The 23,201-nt window shown below is 33.9% G+C and overlaps 1 protein-coding gene across 1 annotated transcript in view; it reads right to left on the bottom strand.

Annotated features, from left to right (window-relative positions):
• Positions 1 to 17,593, bottom strand: part of LOC117787197 — a 31,723-nt gene extending 14,130 nt beyond the window's left edge. Inside the window, exon 1 of the mRNA XM_034625648.1 lies at positions 16,165 to 17,593. Within this exon, the coding sequence (XP_034481539.1) occupies positions 16,165 to 17,353 (1,189 nt within the window). The 5' untranslated portion in view covers positions 17,354 to 17,593. The remainder of the gene's footprint in view (positions 1 to 16,164) is intronic.
• Between the last annotated feature and the right edge of the window lie 5,608 nt (positions 17,594 to 23,201).

Consider the following 23,201-nt stretch of genomic DNA (forward strand, 5'->3'; position numbering starts at 1 on the left):
TTTGCTTGGCTCGATTGTCGAGCTATTTAACGTTTAATTTACAGCAAAATTTCAAAAGTCCATTAATTATGCTTGCCGGCACTCGACAAATTGTGAAATGCAGAGCACAGAAAAAAAAGCCAGAAGTGGGAAATGCAATGAATGACAGGCATTTTCTGCTGCTGTTGAAATTATAATTTTGTTGCAGCGCACGTGGCGTATGCGTAATATTATTTAGCATATTTAATAATAGCATTTATTCACTCTGATAACACACATTTGAATTAATTAAATAGAATTCTTAAAGCTGTCAGAGTTGCCAAAATAACAAAATTTCTACGCTTATTGCGTCATGTTTGCGTTGTGGGCGTGGCCGCCACCCACAAGCTGTTAAATGTCAACGAAAATAACAACAACAAACGCTGTAATATTTCCTCTGCGCATCTCTATCTCTTTTTCTTTGCTGTCATACTCTATACTTTAAGCATATCAGTTATAATTTGTATAATTTTATAAAAATATTTTTTTTAATAGTTTAAATTAATTCAAAAATATATTTCGGCTTAAACTCCAACTATATCTCTAATTGTTTGCTTCTATAACTTACCGTAAGGGTCGGTAATATCATGTGTTTCATCAAAAATTAATAATTTGGTTTGTTAAGACAATTTTGTCATAGATAAATTTTATTTAAATTTATTTTTTTTTTCTTATTCATTTTTTTTGAAAGTCAGTTAAATTTAAGTTCTAAAAGTGTATTTAAGTTACGACCTTTTACTGCATTTTTTCTCTAGTTGTTTGCACTCGTATTTAGCCAAGGGTAAAGCTTGTAACTGCTGGCCAAATGTCAACTTAACGCCTGTGGGTTCAAGTCAAGGTCAGGAAGCTGTAATGGGTTAAATGCGTATCTCATAAAGCTGTCCATAGAGTGTGGCCAAAATGAAACAGGGCCAAAATAAAACATCATTTTTGGGACTTCATATTTGCTCAGCTGCCAATTTGCGTATTCTTTTCCCCTTATTCCCGTGTAGTTGATTGACCTAACAGCAACACTGGCGAAATTACGATTTTTAGACAATTGCGACTCAGTTTTGTTTTTGTCACAACGGGGCGTATGCGTCATTTGGCTTATCTATCTACGTACTACGTTCTGTTCCAATTCGACTATTTTGGGTTCTACCCACATCCAAAAAAAAATACACAACAGTAACGACAGCCAAAAAAAAGTACACAACAATAACAACAACAACAGCCACAACACTCACATTATTCAACATACGCTTTAAGCTCAGTTTCAAAATGATTTCAAGGTAAAAACTCAACACAAAAGCGAAATAAAAAAATATGAAAACAATCGCAGTTCAGATGTTATATAAGGCCTTATTTTACTTTGTATCATTTTTTGTGGAGCATTATCAACAACAACAACATTTGCAATATTTGCAAATTAAAAATCGAGAATTGAAACGTTTTCAAGCAATCACAAATTTGTTTATAATATTGTATTAAATGTTCAATTGCAAGTGCAAATACAACATTTTATGAGGCGCACAAATTTTGTTATGCAAAATGAGCGTGCAATAAACACAAAAACAACAATAACAACAACCATAACAGTCATAACAATAACAGCAATAACAATAACTGCAAAAATCGCATCATTGAACAGCTGAAGCAGCGACGCAGACGTCGACGTCGCAGTCGCCAACGTAGCATTGGCTGTATTCAAGGTTAACCAGACAACAAGATATTTATTGTAAAGAGGGAAGTGGAAAGAGGGAAAGAGGGAAGAGGAAAAGAGAGAATGGCAAGCAAAACGAAGTAATATTATTTATTTTGCTTCCTTTTCATATAAACTTATTTCTATCTCGTTCTTGCTAATATTTGCTACAGAAAATTGAACATTTCAGCTGATTTTTATATATTTTATAATATGCACGATATTTATGTTTTTTTAAATTTTTTTTTGTTGAACATAACAATTTTGTAAATTTATTGTTTAGCTATATTGTGTAAAAATTTTAGGACAATTTCATTGGTCTTAACTTTGTGGCTGCACAAATATCAATCAGTCAGTCAGTCAGTCAGTCAGTCATGACAAACAGTTCTATATACTATGTATAGATACATTTGTATTTACTCAGCTATGATGTGACAAAATTTCAGCCTTATTGGTCTTACCTTATGGTCTGCACAAATATCAATCAGTTAGTCAGTCAGGACAAACAGTTTTATATATATAGATAAATTTGTATTTATATGGCTTAACTTAACGTCAAAATTTCAGCCTTCTTGGTACTACTTTTCGGGCTACACAAAATTTAATCAGTCAGTCAGTCGGGACAAACATTTTTTTATATTTAAATAAATGCTTCATTTGAGATTTTGCTTAGATATCAATGTATCGATACTTTTTCTTTACGTAACTCATACCTACACACAACTAGTACAAGTATAAGGGAGTATAAGGGAGGGGGATTCCCCCTGTCACACAGCTTGTTTGACCATATGTTGTGTTTTATTGACTTTACTTTGTCCAAGCATTCGCCATATGTTTGCGTTGATATTTGATAAATGTTCTTCATGTGTATGAGAGTGTGCGTGTGTGTGTGTTATGTGTGTGCGTGTGTACAGACAGACTTCCATTTCCACTTCCGGTCGGAGGTCAGGCTTTTTTGACGCATAGTTAATTGATTTCCGAGACCCCCTCAAACCAAACCATAAACTAAAACTAAGCTAAATGGACACTTGCGTCTATAATTCATTTAAAATAAATGGTATCCATCATAAAAATAGAGGGAACTGCCAAAGGGGCAAAGGTTGCTTGATTCTTTTATCACTGTCTATTTTTACGATTCAACTATTTTTGGGACAGCTGCAGAGACTGTAAGAGAGTGAGAGAGGGAGACAGCTGCTTAGCTTATATAATGTAATACAAAGGCGACAACAGCCCCTAACGATGCCAAAGAGACGCAGCAAAAAACCAAAAGATACCAAAAAAAAAAATAGACTACGAAACCGGCTTTTTATGCAAAGCTGCCAAATATGAGATACTCTACTTTGGTAGTAGCTGGGGGATCGGGGAAGGGGCGGCAGGGCGGAAGGAGAGCGCATTGCGTGAGCGTTAGCTTGTGCAACAGCACTTAAGAGAGCAAGGGAGCGCAAGCCAAAAGAGAGCACAGCTTACGGAGAGAGCTTGGAGAGCGCTTGAAAATTATGTTAGGTGCAGAGAGCGCAAGCGCGGCTTATGTCAAAATTTGACTGTCGCTCCTCTCTCTCTCTCTCACTCCCATTGTATGCTCTGTTTTTTACTGCGACGGTTGGCAAAGCCAAAAAAGTATGTCAAAGTCAACGCGTTGCTGCCGCTGCCGCAGTCGACGTAGACGTCAACGTTGTCGCATTACTAAACATTGCTGCTGTTTATTGTTGTTGTTGTTTTTGCTGCTGTTGTCGACGTCACTTTTATTATGTTTGTTTGGTAAGTGGAGCTCTGATTATGTAAGCGCAGCAGAGAGCAAACAGCGGACAACAGACAGCGGACAGTAGACAGTCGACAGTCGTAAGCAGCCAACTGTTGGCCATCGTTACGTTACGTTAAGCCCAAGCGCCAGCCAAAGCCAAAGCCCAAAGCTCTTCTCATTAGTGTTGCCAAAAGGGCTAAAAAAAGGCTTATTTTAAACCAAATAAAACTTATAAAAAATGTTCAAAACATGTTTAAAATATATTAAACATTTTTTTAATCGTTTTATGTTAAAAGCGGGTATCAAAATTATATGCTCAATTTTTACTTAAAATCTTCTTCTTCTTCTTCTTCTTCTTCTTCTTCTTCTTCTTCTTCTTCTTCTTCTTCTCCTTCTCTTTAAGGCCCCGATATTTTTTATATGAAGTTTAGATTTACTAGATCGATTTATAGTCTACTCGACTTGAGCCATAAGAAAAATATTTTTGTCTGTTATACAAAATTTCATTACATAACAAAAATTTACAAGTTTTTCAAAAAAAAAAAAAACAGATTTTTCTAATAGCACATTTTACTTAAATATATATTTAAAAAAAATGGTGGAGTGGTTGTTTGAGCGTAAAATTACCTCATAACCCGACTTGAAATTGAATTCATAAAATAAATATCAATAATAGCCATAAAATAGCTAAAGTGGCAACACTGCCTCCTCTCATCATCATCATTGTCTCTCAGTCAACCGTTCGCTTTAGTCTTTTGTCTTTTTCACGCCGATTTAACCCCTTCTCCCTTCTCCCTCCTTCCCCTCTTCCCTTCTTTAACTCATTTGTTTGTTGCCAATTTCAACGCTTGACTTTTTGCGTCGGCGACGGCCTAAAAATTAAATCGTGATTTGTAAATGCGCTCAATTTTTCTCCCTCTCTTTTGTGCATGTTAAGGGCTTCATGGGGGAAGGGGAGGCAGCAAATTTGGCAATTTTGTAATAAGTTTTGTTTCTGTTTTCTGTTTTCTGGTTTCGGTTTTCAGTTTTCAGTTTTCGGCATGCTGCGATTAAATAATCAACAACAATGTGGCAACAACAGTTTGAAAGTGATTGTAGATATCTTGTGTCATTCTTCATGTTTATATAACTTGCACGTATTATTGTTCGCCCATTTATCTCTTAGCCTTGTAGCATAATTAATCAGAGTGTGCTTCTGATTTCATAGAATTAATATTAAACTGGTAAGAGTAAAACAAATACCTCAAAATATTACATTTACGTATGTTTTTAAAATAATGTAATTATATAACACATTTATGATACATGAAAGGTCTTTTAATAAATCAAAAATTTTTATTTAAAAATGTATATCTTATTTATTTATTTATTTTGCTCAAGTTACAGAAATTGTTAAATAATTAAATTGGAATTTCCTGTTCTTAATGCATACGTAATTAGCTTTGTCAACCACTTTTCAAAGCTAAAAGCTTCATGAACTTTTCATTTAATTTTGCGGCATTTTGCCGACCCTTCTTCTTCCACTTTATCTTCTACTTTATCAGCTGATTCGTCATGGACTTACCAACTGTTGCATAACTTGCGGCTCTTACGATCTACCTTCCACACAATGGACTTATGTACTTACATATGTGATTCCGCTCTTATAGATAGGTTGATACAGACAGTGTGATAGCTCAATTGTGTGACAAATTGAAATGCTTCGATTAAGCTCATTTTTTAGGCCATTTTACTGAGCCGTACTTAAAAGTTCTTACCTCTTTTCTATAATATTATTACTTTTCTCAAATCTATCAATTTTAATGGGTCAAATTCTGGCAACAGTGAACAACACTGTTCATAATAGAAGCTTCACCGTTTGACCCCATTGCTGTTTCAGTGATTTTTATTAAATGTTAAAGTCGAACTTTTTATATCATTATTGCTCAACTCACTCAAATTGCAGATCAGATCTTAGGTAAAAGTTCACCCACACAAACACACACCTACACACATATGCATATATAATAAATGTATCTCAATGCCTGTCCCCGTCTCTGTCTGGCCACTTGGCTCACTCGTGCCACTCGATTACTCAATAGAGGCAAATGATTGTTGCAATTGCAACAACAACAACAACAAACGCTGATTGCCGTCAAATCGCTTATACAGTTACAGTTACAGCAGCAGATAAACTGAACACGAGCGACAACAACAACAACAGTAACAGCTGCAACCACAACAACAACAACAACAACTGCCCTCGCTTACGAGCTACGCTCTATGACATAACTGTAATTCAAACGCGCTCTCACGAGAGAGCCGCTCAAATTGCAGCAGCAGCAAGAGCGTTATACACTGAGAGAGAGAGAGCGAGTTCACTTGCAGTGCTGTTGTTGTTGTTGTTTTTGTATTTGTATTTGTATTTCTATTTGTATTTGCTTGTGCATGCAAGCGAACAACTTGGTTTTAATTTTGATTTGTTGTTGTTGCAGTCAATTGAGTAATCTCTTGTTGTTTTTGTTTGTTATTTGTTTACAAATGTTGAAAGTGAATTTTGAACTGCAATTCACAATTCACAATTTAACAATAGAATATTACTTAATAGGCAATAGGCGCAAATCTGACAGCAAGTGACTCACAACAACAAGCGCACAGCGCTGCCAGACTGTTGACATTACAACAGCTGTTACTTTTGCTGTGCTTTTAAGTTTATTTCTTTGCTTTTTTTTGTTGTTGATTTTTTGGGTAATGAGGACAACAATTGCAGTTGTTGCTATTGTTGTTATTGTTTTTGCTGCAACTCCGTTGCAATCCCGTTCAGTTGCTATTTGGTTTTTTGTCTGTTTGTAGCGTTTTTTTGTTTTTTACGCCCGTCGGGTCTCATTATGCAATTACAAAAGCGAATTTTGCAAAATATTTTTACTGAGCGACCCAAATGACTTAAAAACGCCCGCGCGCCCGTTTAACATAGAGTGGGAGACAGGAGCGGAGTCAGGGGAGCGCTGTGCGGGAAGCGGTATTGAGATGTGGGGCTACCAACAATGCAATTCCACAATGTGTTGCCGTTTAGTTTTAATTAAGAAAAGCCAACAAGAAATATCACAGTTTATGTATGTGTGTGTGTGTGTATAATATATAATCTTTTAATGATTAAATATGTTAGTTTTTAATACTGTCAAAACACTTTTTAAACTAACTGTATATATTTGTGTGTGTTGCACAAAAAGTAGACAACTGAATATTACATCATTCTGCTTGGCCACACAGAATTTTGCATTGGCCGTTGAGTCTGAGCCAAAGTCTGAGACAGAAACAGAGGCAAAGGCAAAGACTCGGCTCGAGGCGTTGTGGGCGTGGCACTTGCCTCCCAATGTTGCTTACAGTGCTTACAACAGCACTTTTATGGCGAATTCGGGGACGATGAGTTATTGCTGAATGTTATGCTGCTCTTTTATTATTATGTATTATTATTATTATGTTAATGGTTATGCATTCATTATTTGTTACGACTTCTTGAAAGGGGCTCCGTTGGCATTAAACGATATATGATATGCATATCATGCGCATTACGGAACAAATGAGCTTTATATAAAAACCTATATGGAATTGTACTCGAGGCCTTTACTCAAGGAACTCAAGTTCCAAGTATGGCTAATAATGCATTTGTTTCTTTAGAAAACATTTGTAAATAATAGCATAGAAAATATTGAAAGAATTCAATATAGGATTATTCACACATATTTAGTAACAAGCAGAAATTCCAAATAAGATTAATGAGTCTTAAAATAATCAAACTTAAACATAAAATGTTTTGGACAAATGGAAAAGTGTTGTACACAATTATAAGATTTTTTTAATATTAAAAATAAACTACATTTTTAGAATAAAAATTGATTTTAACTCTTATTTTGACAAAAAGTGAGCAGTGGGCGAATCCCCTAGTAATTAATAAGTTTAAAATCAAAAAGCACAAGTTAAAAAAAAGTTATTTCAGGATTTAAAAAAAAAAATAAAAATTTAACCAAATAAAATTTTTATGTTAATAAAAGTCAAGAGTAATATTTTCAAAATAATAACTCTAAAAAATGTAAAGGTATTGTAAATATCTAAAGAATTCAATGCACTATTTTCACATTTACATTTGCTCAGTTATTACAAAACAACTTTCAATTACTTGTTCGTTGAAAACACGTAAATATTTGAGCTAAACAATTTCTGGGCCACAAGTCTCATTTCAGTCGTATTGTCAAGAATTTCTGCAGTTCCTTTTGCATTATTTAACTGTGAAGAAAGTACGCAAAAATGTGCGCTGGCATTTTAGAAATGTGCGACAGACTTGAGCATTGAAGAAGGAGAAGGAAAAGAAGAAGAGGAAGAAGAAGAGGCAGACAACTGGCAAATAAATAGCAAAGAGACACATACTGAGAGTCAAAGGCGTCGCATGCCACACATCACAAGTATCTACAAGATACAATTGGGGAATGCCGGCAATTTGGTGTATGTCTAAAAGTTAAATTCAATGTGGCGTCTAGTCAGCATCAAATAAATAAATGAAACAACAAATACACCAACAACAACAACAAAAATTAACACAATCTTTATATTATATTCGACATGGCAAATGGCTCTGATTCTCAAGGCCATGTCTATTCATTGGTCATTAAACTTTCTCCGAAAGTCTGCTGTTCGTCTTTCTCTCTCTCTCTCCTTCTTCACTCTCTTTGTTCGCTTTCACAAAGAACGTTTATTATTTTCAAAGCCGGTAAATATCGCAACAATTCTTTCAGTAAGTCAAAGAATTCTTTAAGTTTAATGGTTTTTAGAACCAGTTAAAAATTTAAAATTAAGGGATAATGATATGCACTGGGTTTAATTTTATTCTTTTGACAAAATTCACTTATTAAATTTCTTAGTAAAAGATCAAAATTAATTTAATTCTTTAGACAAAAAAAAAATGTACACATTACAGTTTCTGAAAGAAAAAATATTAATTTCATATTTTTTTTACCTCTTCTTTAAATTTTAGAAGATTTAAACAATAAAAATTTGGATTCCTTTTCAGTTCATTTCCAGTATTATTTAAATTATTATTGGTTTTCGAACAAATAAACAGAAAAAGGTTTAATGTTATCCACATTGTTCAAATAGTTTTAACATATGAAACAAAAATATGTGAATCAAAATAATTATTTTACTAACTGTATAAATCTTGCCGTCTCACTCTCTCTTTGCCAGTTGGCTAATTAAAAAAAGGGCAATAAGAAGTACAGTATGAATGCCAGAAACAAATGTTAATTAGTGCACTCACTTTAAATGATTGCAGAGGGGTGAGGCGGAGGAGGGGGCGTGGTTTTTTGAGTGACGCCAGCCACAAAAAAGAAATAATAGCAACAAAAAATATATATACATATAAATTTCTTGAGAGTTGAGAGACCTCAATGCAAATACGTATGCACACGAACCTACATACGTATATGGCCATAAATATAGGTACATACAAAACAAATGTACTCGTCGTATACAATGCGGGCTTGATAGTCGCTTTTATCAGCTGTTTTCCCAAGAGACTTTCAGCTGACAGCCAACAAGTCACATGGATGGATGATAAAATGTGAGTAAGTATGTTGTTTCTTGATTGCGATACGATTATCGGTCATAACTGGCATATATGTATTTGGGTTATGGTCATACGATAATTATCACATACTAAGAAAGTCACGGATAAAATTAATCCAAATCTATACATCATTGCAAAACCATAAACATACATAAAACTTTCTGGTGCTAACGAATTATTCTATTTTAAATTTAGAAAAAAATTTTTTTCGAAAAGTCAAAGGGGGGAGTACATGATTTATTGTAAAAAATCGAAAGTAAAAAAATTTTTTAAACTTAATAATTTTTAGATGCCGAATTATTTTAGGCACAAAATAATGAGCAAAATGACATTTGGAATGAAAATTGGTTTAGTTTTGACAAAGTTATGAGAATTTGAAATCTAGTAAATCGTTGGACTGACAACTTTACAAGTCAAATTTATTGTCAGATTTCTCTTGATTTTTTACAGAAAAATGAAACCCCTCAGAATCTAATTTAAAGTGTCGTTTTATACTAATTTGGGTACCAGGAGTTGATTAAAAGTGAAAATTAAAGATTTAAAATTTTGAAAAAAAAAATTTTTTCCGAAAAGTCAAAGGGGGGAGTACATGATTTTGTCGTAAAAAATCGAAAGTAACAAAATTTTTAAACTTAATAATATTTAGATGCAGAATCATTTTAGAGACCAAATAATGATCAAAATGACCTTCCGCTTGAAAATTGGTTCATTTTCGACAAAGTTATGAGAATTTGAAATCTGGTAAATCATTGGACTGACAACTTTACAAGTTAAATTTATTGTCAGATTTCTCTTGATTTTTTACAGAAAAATGGAACCCCTCAGAATCTAATTTAAAGTGTCGTTTTATACTAATTTGGGTACCAGGAGTTGATTAAAAGTGAAAATTCAAGATTTAAAATTTTGAAAAAAAAATTTTTTCCGAAAAGTCAAAGGGGGGAGTACATGATTTTGTCGTAAAAAATCGAAAGTAAAAAAATTTTTAAACTTAATAATATTTAGATGCAGAATCATTTTAGAGACCAAATAATGATCAAAATGACATTCCGCTTGAAAATCGGTTCATTTTCGACAAAGTTATGAGAATTTGAAATCTGGTAAATCATTGGACTGACAACTTTACAAGTTAAATTTATTGTCAGATTTCTCTTGATTTTTTACAGAAAAATGAAACCCCTCAGAATCCAATTTAAAGTGTCGTTTAATACTAATTTGGGTACCAGGAGTTGATTAAAAGAGAAAACTCAAGATTTAAAGTTTTGAAAAAAAAATTTTTTCCGAAAAGTCAAAGGGGGGAGTACATGATTTTGTCGTAAAAAATCGAAAGTAAAAAAATTTTTAAACTTAATAATATTTAGATGCAGAATCATTTTAGAGACCAAATAATGATCAAAATGACATTCCGCTTGAAAATCGGTTCATTTTCGACAAAGTTATAAGAATTTGAAGTCTGGTAAATCATTGGACTGACAACTTTACAAGTTAAATTTATTGTCAGATTTCTCTTGATTTTTTAAAAATAAAATTTAAAGTGTCGTTTTATATCAATTTGGGTACCAGGAGTTGTTTAACAGTAAAAACTCAAGATATTAAAATTTGAAAAAAAAATTTTTCCGATACATGATTTTGTCGGATAAAATCAAAAATTAAAAATTTTTTAAAGGTAATAATTTTTAGATGCAGAATCATTTAAGACACAAAATAATGAGCAAAATGACATTTGGCATGAAAATCGGCTAGGTTTTGACAAAGTTATGAGAATTTGAAGTTACGTAAGACCAAAACTGCTAACAGGATATATTGTAGTGGGGAAAACTTGAGTTTTGTGTTCGCATTTGAATTTCTTCTGAATTGGTTTGACCTCATTAGCGAAATGAGTTCCATAAAAGTAAAAATATCATTTCAGTTAGCTGCTAATTAAAAGTGGCCCCTACTTTAATCCATAAAATCAAATAAGCCCCGGTCTGCTTGTTGAAGGGGAGGGAGGGAAAGGGGGTGGGGTTAACCGCCCCCGAATGTTGCTAGTAAAAATAATTGCATGGCGCGTGCTAAATTCTTTTGGCCGTTTCAACATTTAATGCACATTGTGGTCAGGCTAAGCACGCGCCATCAAATTATACGATCTACGATACGCAATATAAGTATATTATTTTTTTTGTTTATATGTATGTATGTAAATACATAAATTACAATGGAGCTGCGTGTGGCGACCACACAAAACCAGAAAAAGACCAACAACAGCACCACATTGCATGACATACGAACATTTTCAGCTGCATTACACACGAACTCCTCTGCCTCCCCTCTCTGCCAGTGTCCAGTTGAAATGTATTCAGGCCAAGTCCTCGTGGTGGTTTAACAACTCTTTACACTTAGCCAAAAGTCAAAATGCCAAGCGAACAAATGATAAAGTGAGGAAGAATGATTATAATTTTGAAAATTAAATTAATTTTCCCAAATCTCAAATTAATAAAAAAAAATAAAAAATTTAATATTTTATCTGAATAATAATTTTATAAATATCAACTATTTATAATATTTAAAATATTTTGTTATTTTAAAAAATATTTCATAAGAGTCATTATAAATGTGAAAATAAAAATGTATTTATTTGATCTAAATTTATTTAAAAAACTTTATTTTTTATTAAAAAATGTCAAATTTTATTTTAGAATATGTTATTACTCCTATTTACTATTTTCTCTGAAATGGAATTGTTACAAAGTTAAAATTTAAAAAGTATGTTTTTTGGTTTTTGAAAATAACAAAAAAATATTTACTGAGTATAAAGTCGAGTATTCCCTCTACTTAAGTTGCTACTTCTTTTATTGCATTTTGTTGTAAATGCAAATAAAGCATGCCACATGTAAAAACGTTGCACGAGGTTGACGACTACATTAGCAGCTCTAGTACGAGTATCTTTGTATCTATGTGTCTTTGTATCTTTGTGTGGGTGTTGATGGTAATATGCATCATGTCTGGCACGTGTTGTGGCTCCTTTAGTGTTGGCAGTTAAGTGCCTTCCTAAGCAAACCTCAACCCGAACTTAAGCAAAGAAGAAACCAACAACAACAACAACAACAGCAACTCTTGACTGATGTGTGTGTTGTCTAGTGTCTAGCCTGATTTAAATGCTGCCACTTGATGGACTTTGTTGTGTCTCTGTTTATTCTTCAGCCCCAACATCATTGTCAACGTCAAGTGGCCTGTAGCTCTGATATCTCAACACTTTATCCGGCAACACTGCGTATGCGTTATATACAGCTACTTATGTAATTGTTTTGAGAACTATAATGCACATATATTATTTAATTTAATTTATTTCCTTGATACATTATTTATTATTAAAGAATAATATAGCTTAGTCCAATAGATTTAATTTTAATTTTTTTCCGCTTTTTAATTTGTTTGAATCATAAGACATGAAAATATAATTAATAAGAATCAAGCTAAGTTTATTTTTTAAGGTAAATGTGCAAATGTTTTAGTTTCTTCAAACAATCACTAAAAGAACTGTATATTATATATTATTAAAGAATTATATAGCTAAGTTCAATTGATTTAATTTTAATTTTTTTTCGCTAAAGCGAAGCTTGTGCATTAAATACTGAATACAAAATTCGCATTTGTTTGTTCCTATAATTGGTTTTTGAGTTCAACTTTAGCGAACCGCAATGACTTGCCAATTTGTATTTGTTATCAACGAAGAGGCAACCATATAAATATTTATTCCCAGCTTATTTTAAACATTTTTCTTCGCTTTTTTTTCTTCGCCCTGATTTGATAGTATTTTTTTCGGCTGTTGTTGTTTATCAGCACAAAAGTCAATAACTGATTGTGAGAGAACCGCAGAAAACAAATAACAAACAATGCTTATTAATAGCATAAGATTGTCCAAGTGAGAACTTTGTATATGTGTGTATATAAATATATATACATATATATATATTTATATGAGTGTGTGTGTGTGTGCGATTACGTGTGTCTAGCAACGTTTGCTTTGTGCCCTAAATTATCGTTTCTGTTTTCTGTTTCTCTGATTTCTCAATTGCATTTGCCCAGGTAAACAAATTCCGAATAAAAAAAACTTTGTTCAATCAATACTCAAAACTGATTCATGAATTGTTAGCACAAGAGCAACAACAACAATAATAATGATGATGGTAATTATAAAAAAACACAACATAAAGTGACAATCGTTTAAAGTCACGCAACAGAAACAGAAATTTCTCATGAACTATATGAAAATGAATATATGGCAACAGAATACCTGAAAACAGATTATTTGTGTCTGTTATTTTTTAATTTTGCTTAAGTGGATATAATAATAATAATAATGATATTGCTTTATTGCCAATTTAGATTTATACATTTGCTTTAAGCTAGCTTTACATGTTAGTACCAGAGTTTAGAATAATATCTTTTCAGCTGAGAATTATTTTTTTTATGCTATTTTAATTTACGAAGGAAAATATATTATTTTATGTTTAAGGAAAATTGGCATCAAAAATCTTGAGAAATTCGGTGATGTGGAGTGAAGTGTGAAGTGGATATTATAATAATAAATAGTACTAGGAATACTAAATACCCAGAAAATAAATATTAAGAATAATGTTATTAGGAAATTCATATTAGAAAAGACGATTGGGAATGCAAATATTATAAAAATGCCGTAATCAAAAATAGTTTAATTAAACATCTCACAATTTTAATATATTATTTTTGAGAGTGTGTTAAGGATTTTGTTTGCTATAAATAATTTGTATTCAATATAAATATTTTATATTTTCGAAAATTGAGTGTGTTTAAGTGTCATTAAATAGATTTCCTAAAAATATTAAAAATTGAAAATAAAAACGGGGTTAAAAATGGAAAAAATATATAGAAAATTATTAAGAATATTGAAAATAATGTTAAAAATAGCTAAAACAAACATTTTTTCTGAAACTAAAAAATACCGCTTTGAAGATAGGCTGTTTAAGATCAAAAAAAAAGAAGTTCATTTGAATGGACATGGATTTTTGTGTATCTGGTTAATTTAGCTGCTAAACATTATCAGCTTCCAGGAGATTTTCTTCGGATTTTCCCCCGAAGAAGAACGAAACGTTTCGTGTGCCATCCAATTAAATAGACAGTCAAGTGTCTGGCCTGGTATTACTTAAAATGGTTGATGGATTTCTAAGTGCGTAGATCGCTACGATTTAAAAAAAAAAAAAAATATTACGTATACAAAAAAGCTTTGGCACAATATTTGACGTTGAGACGCAGGCGACAAAAGTGTCGGGTTTAATGATTAATTAGCCGTTATTTCGGTATACACTTTGAGTGTGAGTGAGTGAGTGTGTGTGTGTGTGCGCGCTTGTGTATGTGTAACAGGGAAAAGCCTGCAATAAGTTGACTCATTCAATTATTCATACACAACGTTTCCATTTGTCTGCAATTCACATTGAAGTTAAGAATTTGTGGCAAGTTTCTTTTCATGTGTCCCTTAAGTAGACATTTTAATTTGTATTTTGCTCTTTTGCTCTGGTTTATTTACTTTGCATTTGCCACATAAATATTTAATAAACAAGTCCTTGACACACAGTGCACAAAAACGGGTTGAAAGCGAGCAAAAAGAAAAGCGAAAAGTGAATAGAGTGAACAAAAACAATTACATATATGAAATGCTCCACAGTTGACAAATGATGCTAAGGCTATACACTTCCCCCTTATCCTATCCTCCTTTAAATGCCCTACTCCTATTTGACTCCCACTACGCATACGACCTGTGGGCCATGGCAAAAAACGAGGCCTTGACAAATGCACAGGGCACAGAAGGGTTAAAGGCAGCGTTTTTCCCCCTTTTGAAAAACTTGTTGCGTAGTTCAGTTCACTTGCTGACGTCAGTCAGTGTGTGTGAGTGTGTGGGCGTGTCAACGCCTCTTTTATTGATTTTTAGAGCGCAAAAAAAGGGAAGAAAGTCATTGTCATAGATAAAACATATTGTCAACACTTTCCCAAGCAGAGTCAAACTTTTGCCCTGACGCATAAATATATCTACGTTAGGGTGATTCGATTTCTATAAGCCCAACTAAAATTATAAAATCGTAACCCAAATTCATTCTAAGCTGTTTACACCAGGAAAACATAATTTTTTCCGAAAAGTCAAAGGGGGGAGTACATGATATTGTCGTAAAAAATCGAAAATGAAAAAATATTTAAACTTAATAAATTTTAGATGCAGAATCATTTTAGACACCAAATTATGAGCAAAATGACATTTGGAATGAAAATCGGTTTAGTTTTGACAAAGTTATGAGAATTTGAAATCTGGTAAATCATTGGACTGACAACTTTACAAGTCTAATTTGTTGTCAGATTTCACATGATTTTTTACTGAAAAATTAAACCCCTCAGAATCCAATTTAAAGTGTCGTTTTATACTAATTTGGGTACCAGGAGTTGATTAAAAGTGAAAACTCAAGATATTAAAATTTGAAAAAAAAATTTTTTCGAAAAGTCAAAGGGGGGAGTACATGATTTTGTCGTAAAAAATCGAAAATAAAAAAATTGTTGAAAGTTAATAATTTTTAGATGCAAAATCATTTTAGACATCAAATAATGAGCAAAATGACATTCGGCATGAAAATCGGCTAGGTTTTGACAAAGTTATGAGAATTTGAGGTTACGTAAGACCATAACTGCTAACAGGATAATATATTGTAGTGGGGAAAGCTTAAGTTTTGTGTTTGCATTTGAATTTCCTCTAAATTATAAAATGGTAACCCAAATTCATTCTAAGCTGCTTACACCAGGAAAACAAAGTTCCAAATCAATTCCTGGTTCCCGCATTATGAGTTGAAAAATTTATTAAAGAGCATATCTTTATCTTTTATTAGGACCAGGTTTTTTGTAGGGCCAGAACTTTAAAATTGTCCTGAAAAAATCAAGAATGTCAATCAGTCTGTCAATGAAGTATCATTTGATGTTTTCCCTCGATTGATTAATGACATAGATTGTAAATCATTTAGAAATGTGTCACAGCTATGTTGTGTGCAAATTTCAGTCTTCTACGTCTTACGGTTTGAACTGTGCAAAGAGCCTAACATATGTATGTATATAAATGAATAGGGGGGAACTCACCTTTCTCGAGGCTGGCGTTGCAGAACTTGAGGGCGTCGTCGAGTCGATTGGCGTGCATGCAGCTGTTGGCCCGCTCGATGATCTTGTTGGCCAAAAGCTCCGCTCCCCACCACTTCTCCACCAGGCGACGGACCAAAACATCTGGCATGAATTTCATGGCTGTGGACACGCCCAGTGCATAACCGCCCCCCATTGAGGCGGATGCGGATGCGAAGGCGGAAGCGGATGCGGAGCTGTTGGATGCCATTGTTGTGGTTGCCGTTGCTGTTGTGGATGCCACTGTTGTGGTGGTCACTGTGGTGGGTGCTGGCGAGGGGATGGCAATGGTAGCAGGGGCAGGCACCGTTAGACGCAGTCCGACTGCCGAGGGTATTGCCGCCGTCATAAAGCGCAAGGATGCGGCTGCAGATGCGGAACTGATGGAAACGCTGCTGAAATTGGTGTGGGGGGAGGAGGGGCTGCTGCTGGTGGTGCTGGTGATTGCTCCGCCGTGTGGCATACGCGGAAACTTGACCAAACAGATGTTGCACTGCGTTATCGTTTCACAACACTGGCCGCAAAAAGTGTGACCACAATTTGTGGTAACCGGTGCACGCAACATGTCCCTACAAAGCGGACACAACAGCGGATCGTAATCCTCATTTAAAGTTGCACGATCCTTGGCAACATCTGCCTTGGCAACATTCAAATGCAAATCCAATGTGTGTTGTGTATACCGTGACTTTAAAGTCGGCAACATTGCGTCTGCAGCATGACTGCTGTTGTTGCCAGCCAGCTGACGTATGTGCGCTGTTAAAGCGCTCGCCAGTGTTGCCAACTTGTCCAGTGGCACATGTCCATCCTGCTGGCGACTGGCAATCAACTCGTAGACATCAAAAGCTTGCGACAAGCTGCCCAAACGAGCAAATGATTCACCCAACAGATACGACAAATGCAGCGAGCTGTTACAGTGACTGTTATTGCCACTGTTATGGCTACTGTTACTGTTGCTGCTCTGCAGCAGTGCCTGCAGAGTATGCGTTGAGCTGGCTGCGCTGCCGGCATGCAGCTGCTGCATATGTTGCTGCTGCTGTGAATGCTGCTGCGTATGTTGCTGCTGCTGCTGCTGTTGACTCTCCTTGCGCAGTGCTTTGAGAGCGCGTTTGGTGGCCACTGTCGGCTTCATATAATATCCCTGAGAGAGTGGCATTTTGACAGCTGTTGCTGCTGTTGTTTCCTCTCCTCTCAATCTTGCTGCTGCTTGTTGTTGTTTTCGTTGTTGTTGTTGTGTAGCTGGCCGTGGTCACGTATGCGACGACGTCGACGTCGACGCTGACGTCGCAGTAATGAACTTTGTCAATTTAATATGCGTTTATTTATTTCTTCTTTCTGCTTGCTGCTTTAACAAGTTAATTTATTTATTTTTATTATTATGTTTAATATTTTTTTATGCACTTTCACACAGCACTTGGCACTTTAATTTATTTTTTAATTCAATTTAATTGATGCAATATATTTATATAATTATTTCGCTGCTTTTATTTAAAAGAACTTTAACAGTTCAAGTTAAATGATAGATGCTGCTTTTATTGTTGTTGTTGATGTTGGTTGAGCGGAAGCAGCGAAGTTGCGCTCAGTTGAGCATCTGAAAGCAGAAGACGAGACGAAAATGAAATCAAAATCAAAATCAAATTGAACTGTATGTATGAAACGTATTTACGTAACGTACTAAATGCCGTTTTTGCCGTTTTGTCTGATTCTCTCTGCCGCCATCGCAGCTTTTGATTCTGTTTTATAATTCACACACACACACACACGTACACAGAGCGTCAGCGCGCATTTAAAGAGCACGCCACATAGAGAGCGCGTGAGAGAGAGAGACTAAAACGCGTGCCTCTCTTTGATTTAATTTTCGTTTTATTGCCTGCGCCTTCTCCCCATCCTCCTACTCAACAACCAGCCTATTTTATGACAGCTCTAAAATAAAAGAAAAAAAAACCAACAACACAGAAACAAACAGTGCTGACAGTTTAGCGTATTTAAAGCTACATCTACCATATTATTAATTGTGTCGCTTTTTGTTTAAACGAAAGATAAATAAAGCCACAAACATCTTAAAGCTATAACTGTAACTGAAAATGATGAGATTTTAGATTTTAATTTTTTTTTCCCCCCAATCAAAATGGATCTTTAGGAATACCCATATTTTTAAAACTATTGACATTAATTTCTGTGGCAATCGTCCTATATTTTTATTTATGTATTTTGTTTCTCTTATTTTCAAATCTGGCTTATTTGCAACTGTCAAAATGCTGGCATCACAGGCGACTGACAAGCTGACGAAAAATACCGTATCTATTACTCAACCTGTGCGAGGTGTCTGCTATCTCTTCTTCTTCTTGTTACTTGCATCTCTCTCGCTCACCACTCAAACTCGCTCTCATCACCTCACACTCTCTTCGACGCTCACAGAGTGACGTGACATTTGTCGCGTATGCTGCTGTTAATTAACAGTCCTAAAAAATTCTGAGCTTTGCAGCTGTCAAAGTTTTGAGCGCAGAGTTTGAGACTTTGGCGCGTTACATAAAGGAAACGAACGAAACAAAATGAAACGAAACGAACGAACGGTCAACGAACCTGCAACAAAAGCAGCAGGCAAAATAAATTCAACTGAGCAAATGATTAAATGTTTTTGCATATAATTTTAATCAACTATTATTCCTACTTATTCTATTCTTTTCTCTGCTGCTTTTGCCATAGCTTTGATTGCCACATGTTGTTACATAATATTATGAAAATTAACACTGAATCACGAAGCTGGCGCAAGTAACGAAATCAAAATCAAAATCACACACAAACACACATAAGCAGAGAGCACAAAAGCAAAACTGTTGCCTGTCCTCTTAATAAAAACCAAAAAACAGCAACACATGCTCAAACTATGCTAAAGTAACCAAAAGAGAGCCACGTAACTGCGCTCTTAGCGTGCGCTCTCACTGTGCCCAGCGTACTACTTAGAACTGTTCTCTCCCACTAGAACTGTTCTCGTTGCTGCTTGAATTAAGTGCATGTTTGTCTGTGCTCTCTCCCACTGTTCTCTCTTTAGAACTGTTCTCGTGGATTCTGGAGCTGAGTGCATGTGTGTGTGTGTGCACAGTCAAACTATTCTGTTCTCTTGTATGCGCACGTTTTTCTTTTGACGTTTGGATTTTTTTGTATCTTAAAGATAAACAATGCCGGCACAACACACACACACACACATACGCACATGATTAAAGAGCGTCGTGGCCATTGGCAACGCTGAAATGTTTTTGCTTTTGTTATGTAAACAACAAGTTTTTTTTCTTTACTTTTATTTCTGTTTTTTTTCCTTTTTGATTATAATTTGTTTACATCTCGCACAAATAGAGAGATATTAGATACATTTTCGAACTCAAAGTGTGCCACATGAAAATTGTGTGTGCAAATAAAAAAAACACACATTTATTTAGCTTTTTCTCTTTTTATTTTGTGCACCCACCTCATAAGTATCTGAGTATCTGAATCGTCTGATTATGTTCGCATTTGTCCCAAATATTTTTTTTTTTTTTTTTTGCATAAATTTCATGTTAAGTAATGCCGAAATATCTAATGTCTATCTGTGTCTCTCTGGTCTATTGGTAGTTAGCCAAAAAAAAATATTTATTCAGATTTATACACATACATACACATAATGCTTCAACGAAGGTTTTTATACATATTCCGATTTTATTTATATAAATTTGATTTCTTTGCGACGCGACGTGACACGAAAAATTTAATGGTATTTTTTTGTACTATATTCAGTATTCAGGGAAATTCAATGTGCGATTTTTCACAAAAAAGATACAACACGTGTTGAACGACTTTGAGAACTTGTGAGATATGATATGACAGTTGAAATAGATTGCTGATAAGACCTTAGATAATTATTTAATAATTCATAACACAAATAAACAATCAATGATTATACTTTTTGAAAGTATAAATCAATCATTTGCGGATTATTATCACTAAATTAAGCAAGTTACTCTTAATATCATATGTGTGTAAAATAAATATATATATAAATTAACTGTAAATCTAATTTTTACATTTCCAATTTTATATTAAAAGTGTATTTAACTACTTTTTGAAACTTTCGAATGTATAAAATAAATATATAAATAATATATAACTTACTTTCAATTTGTATCATAACTAGTATTTTTTGTAATTTTGAAATAAATAAATAATCTGTAAACTAGACATTTAACCACTGAGACTTTTGTTGTCAACACAATCAGTTAATTGGCCAATGTAACTAACTTAATATTTGTATTACACAATTCTCACAGACATTCAGTCAACAAGTGACGCATTTGTTGAGGTAAAAGTTGGTAAACAACTTTCCTATTTCCTAATAGCCCGATTCCAGAATCTTTGCGTAACTAAACAAAACGAATCGAATACACAAAATTATGTATACGACACATGTAACAACACGTGTATCTCAATAAGTAATTGCATAATATTAAAAAAGCAACTGATAAACGCTTCTAAATGCACTGCAAAAATATTTCGAGTAGTAGTAGTTGTTGTTGTTGTTGTTTTGTTATGCAAACATTCTATTTTTTATGCGGTTTTATTTTATACTCTCGTATTATTATGCAATGTCAATCATATTTCGCGATTGCATTTATCGTTGTTGCCAGTTGTCGCCATTGTTGTTGTTGCTGTTGTTGTTGTTGTTGCTGTTGCCGACATGGCTGCAATGGCGACAACATTCTGAGTCGGAGACTGGAACCGAGACAAAAACCAATTACAACGACGACAACAACTACTTACACTGCCTATACCCTGTACTTTTAAGTTGCATCAAAAGTGACTATGTTAAAAGCAGGGTCAATTAAAAATGTACTATAATTAAAATTCGCGCTCTATTCAATATTATCCTTTTAGTTTTTATTTGAAAACAATATATAACTTAAATTCTGGAAAGAGAATAAAACTCTGATTTTCATTTAAATACAAATTTTTGAATACAAATTTATATTTCATTATTATTTCATCATTTCATTATACAAATATTTTTAGCATGAAAGAAGTGAAACAAGTAGTGAATGTGCAATTTAATTTTAAAATTATAGAATAAGAAAATTTTTTTAAATATGTATATAAACAAATCATTTGTGATATACGAAATAATATACTAGCTAGTTAAATTTGAAGTCTTATTTTTTCAAATGTATTTTACAGGTCATCTGCCAGTCGTGCCCATAAAATTGTAAATAAATTTATATAGCTTTGGCTTATTATTACTTAAGTCAATTGTGAATTGACAATTGTGAATTGTTGTGGGTGGCGACAAGAAATTGCCATGAAATGCAAATGGGCAAAAGGTTTTCTTTCCTTTCCTTTTCCCTCTTTCAATTTTGCTTCCTTAATTGCTTGCGACGCTTTTCTTTTTGGCTCCACAAGTGTGTTAGTGTGTGTGTGTGCTAGTTTTGGGCCCAATGAAATTACATAATTGCTGTAATTGCCATTCAATAAGTGCGAGTTGCTTATGAAATCGCTAACAACTTATACAATTTTCATCAACAATTTCTTGCTCGCTTCTTTTTGTTTTTTTTTTTTTTTTTTTTTTTTGTGAGTGATTTTTGCTCTGATATTTGTTTTATTGGCTTTTCATTTGTTTTCGTTTGTTTTTTATGGCCCCATTTATGACTTTTCTATGTGTGCACGATAAACAGCCACAAAAAACAGCAGAAAGAATTATTTGGGTCTTGGAATTGGTCAAAAGAATTTTTCTATTTGCGTTTTAGGGCTTTTTTTTATGATTTTGATTTGTTGGTTTTTTGTGGCATTTGATTTGGCTGAGATTACATAATGTCACATTAAAATTACTATTGGCTCGGACTAATTGCCATTTTATAAATAATTTGTTGCTTGTGTCATGAGTATTTTACATAAGGGCTGTGACTCACAAGGGTTAAGTGGGAGGCGTGGCAGGTGGGGAGAAGAGGGCGTCAATTTTGCATAATTGCCAAGGAAATATTTGCAATTTCCAGTTAAAGGTTTTACAGCTTTAGTTATTGTTGTGGTTGTACTTGTTGTAGTTGTACTTGTTGTAGTTGTACTTGTTGTAGTTGTACTTGTAGTTATTGTTGTAGTTGTTGTTGTTGTAGTTGGTCGCATAATGCGTCGCGTGTCGTAACGTCAACGCCATCGCCAACGTCGACGTCAACGCTGCCAGCGTCACGTAAACTGCAACGAGCCGGCAAACGTCCCCACTCCCCTCCTCCCCCTAGACTAGAGAGAGAGAGAGAGGGGGGGGGGGGGGTACTGTTAATTTGACAAGCGTTTCGACTGCAATTTGTTGACTTTTCAATAAAGTTCAAATCGTAAATGCTGTGCATAATTGCAGTTATATAATCCCCGACTTTGTAAACGATTTAATTTAAATACAGTCTAATCAATAATTACTTTGACAAACTACAATATTCATATAAATATATAAAATCCATTTTTTTACTTATTAAAAGTTTATGCTATTCTTTGTTCAGAGACTTTCTTGATATTTTTATTGTTTGTTTAAAAAAAAAATAGATAAATAATGAAATAAGTAAAATTATAATTGCGCTTGTTGGTGAAATGATTTACTTGACCTACTGTAGGTTTGCTTTGTTATGCATTTGTTTATTTGTCATTGCATTTCATTCATTTAAATATAGTTTTAATTAAATTCAATTTAGATTTGAATTAATCATGCGAATTACTCAGAATTCTGCATGTGTCTTCTATATTTCTTTTTATCACAAATTAAATATAAATTATTATCAAGTGCTGCCAATTTGAATTGCTAGAAACAGCAACAACAACAACATTTGGCGCAAACAACAGAACAGCAAGAAGCGCTTAGTAATGCCTTTAAAAATATGGCAACACGTAAGCGGTGCAAAACGTAACCCCCCCTCCCCTCTTATCGCCCCACTCCACTTTACCCTTTGGCAGCGCATTTTGTTTTCACAATCAATTCGCAGAAAGCAAAAAAAAAAACA

Source organism: Drosophila innubila (assembly GCF_004354385.1).
Source record: "Drosophila innubila isolate TH190305 chromosome 3L unlocalized genomic scaffold, UK_Dinn_1.0 0_D_3L, whole genome shotgun sequence".
NCBI lineage: Eukaryota > Metazoa > Arthropoda > Insecta > Diptera > Drosophilidae > Drosophila > Drosophila innubila.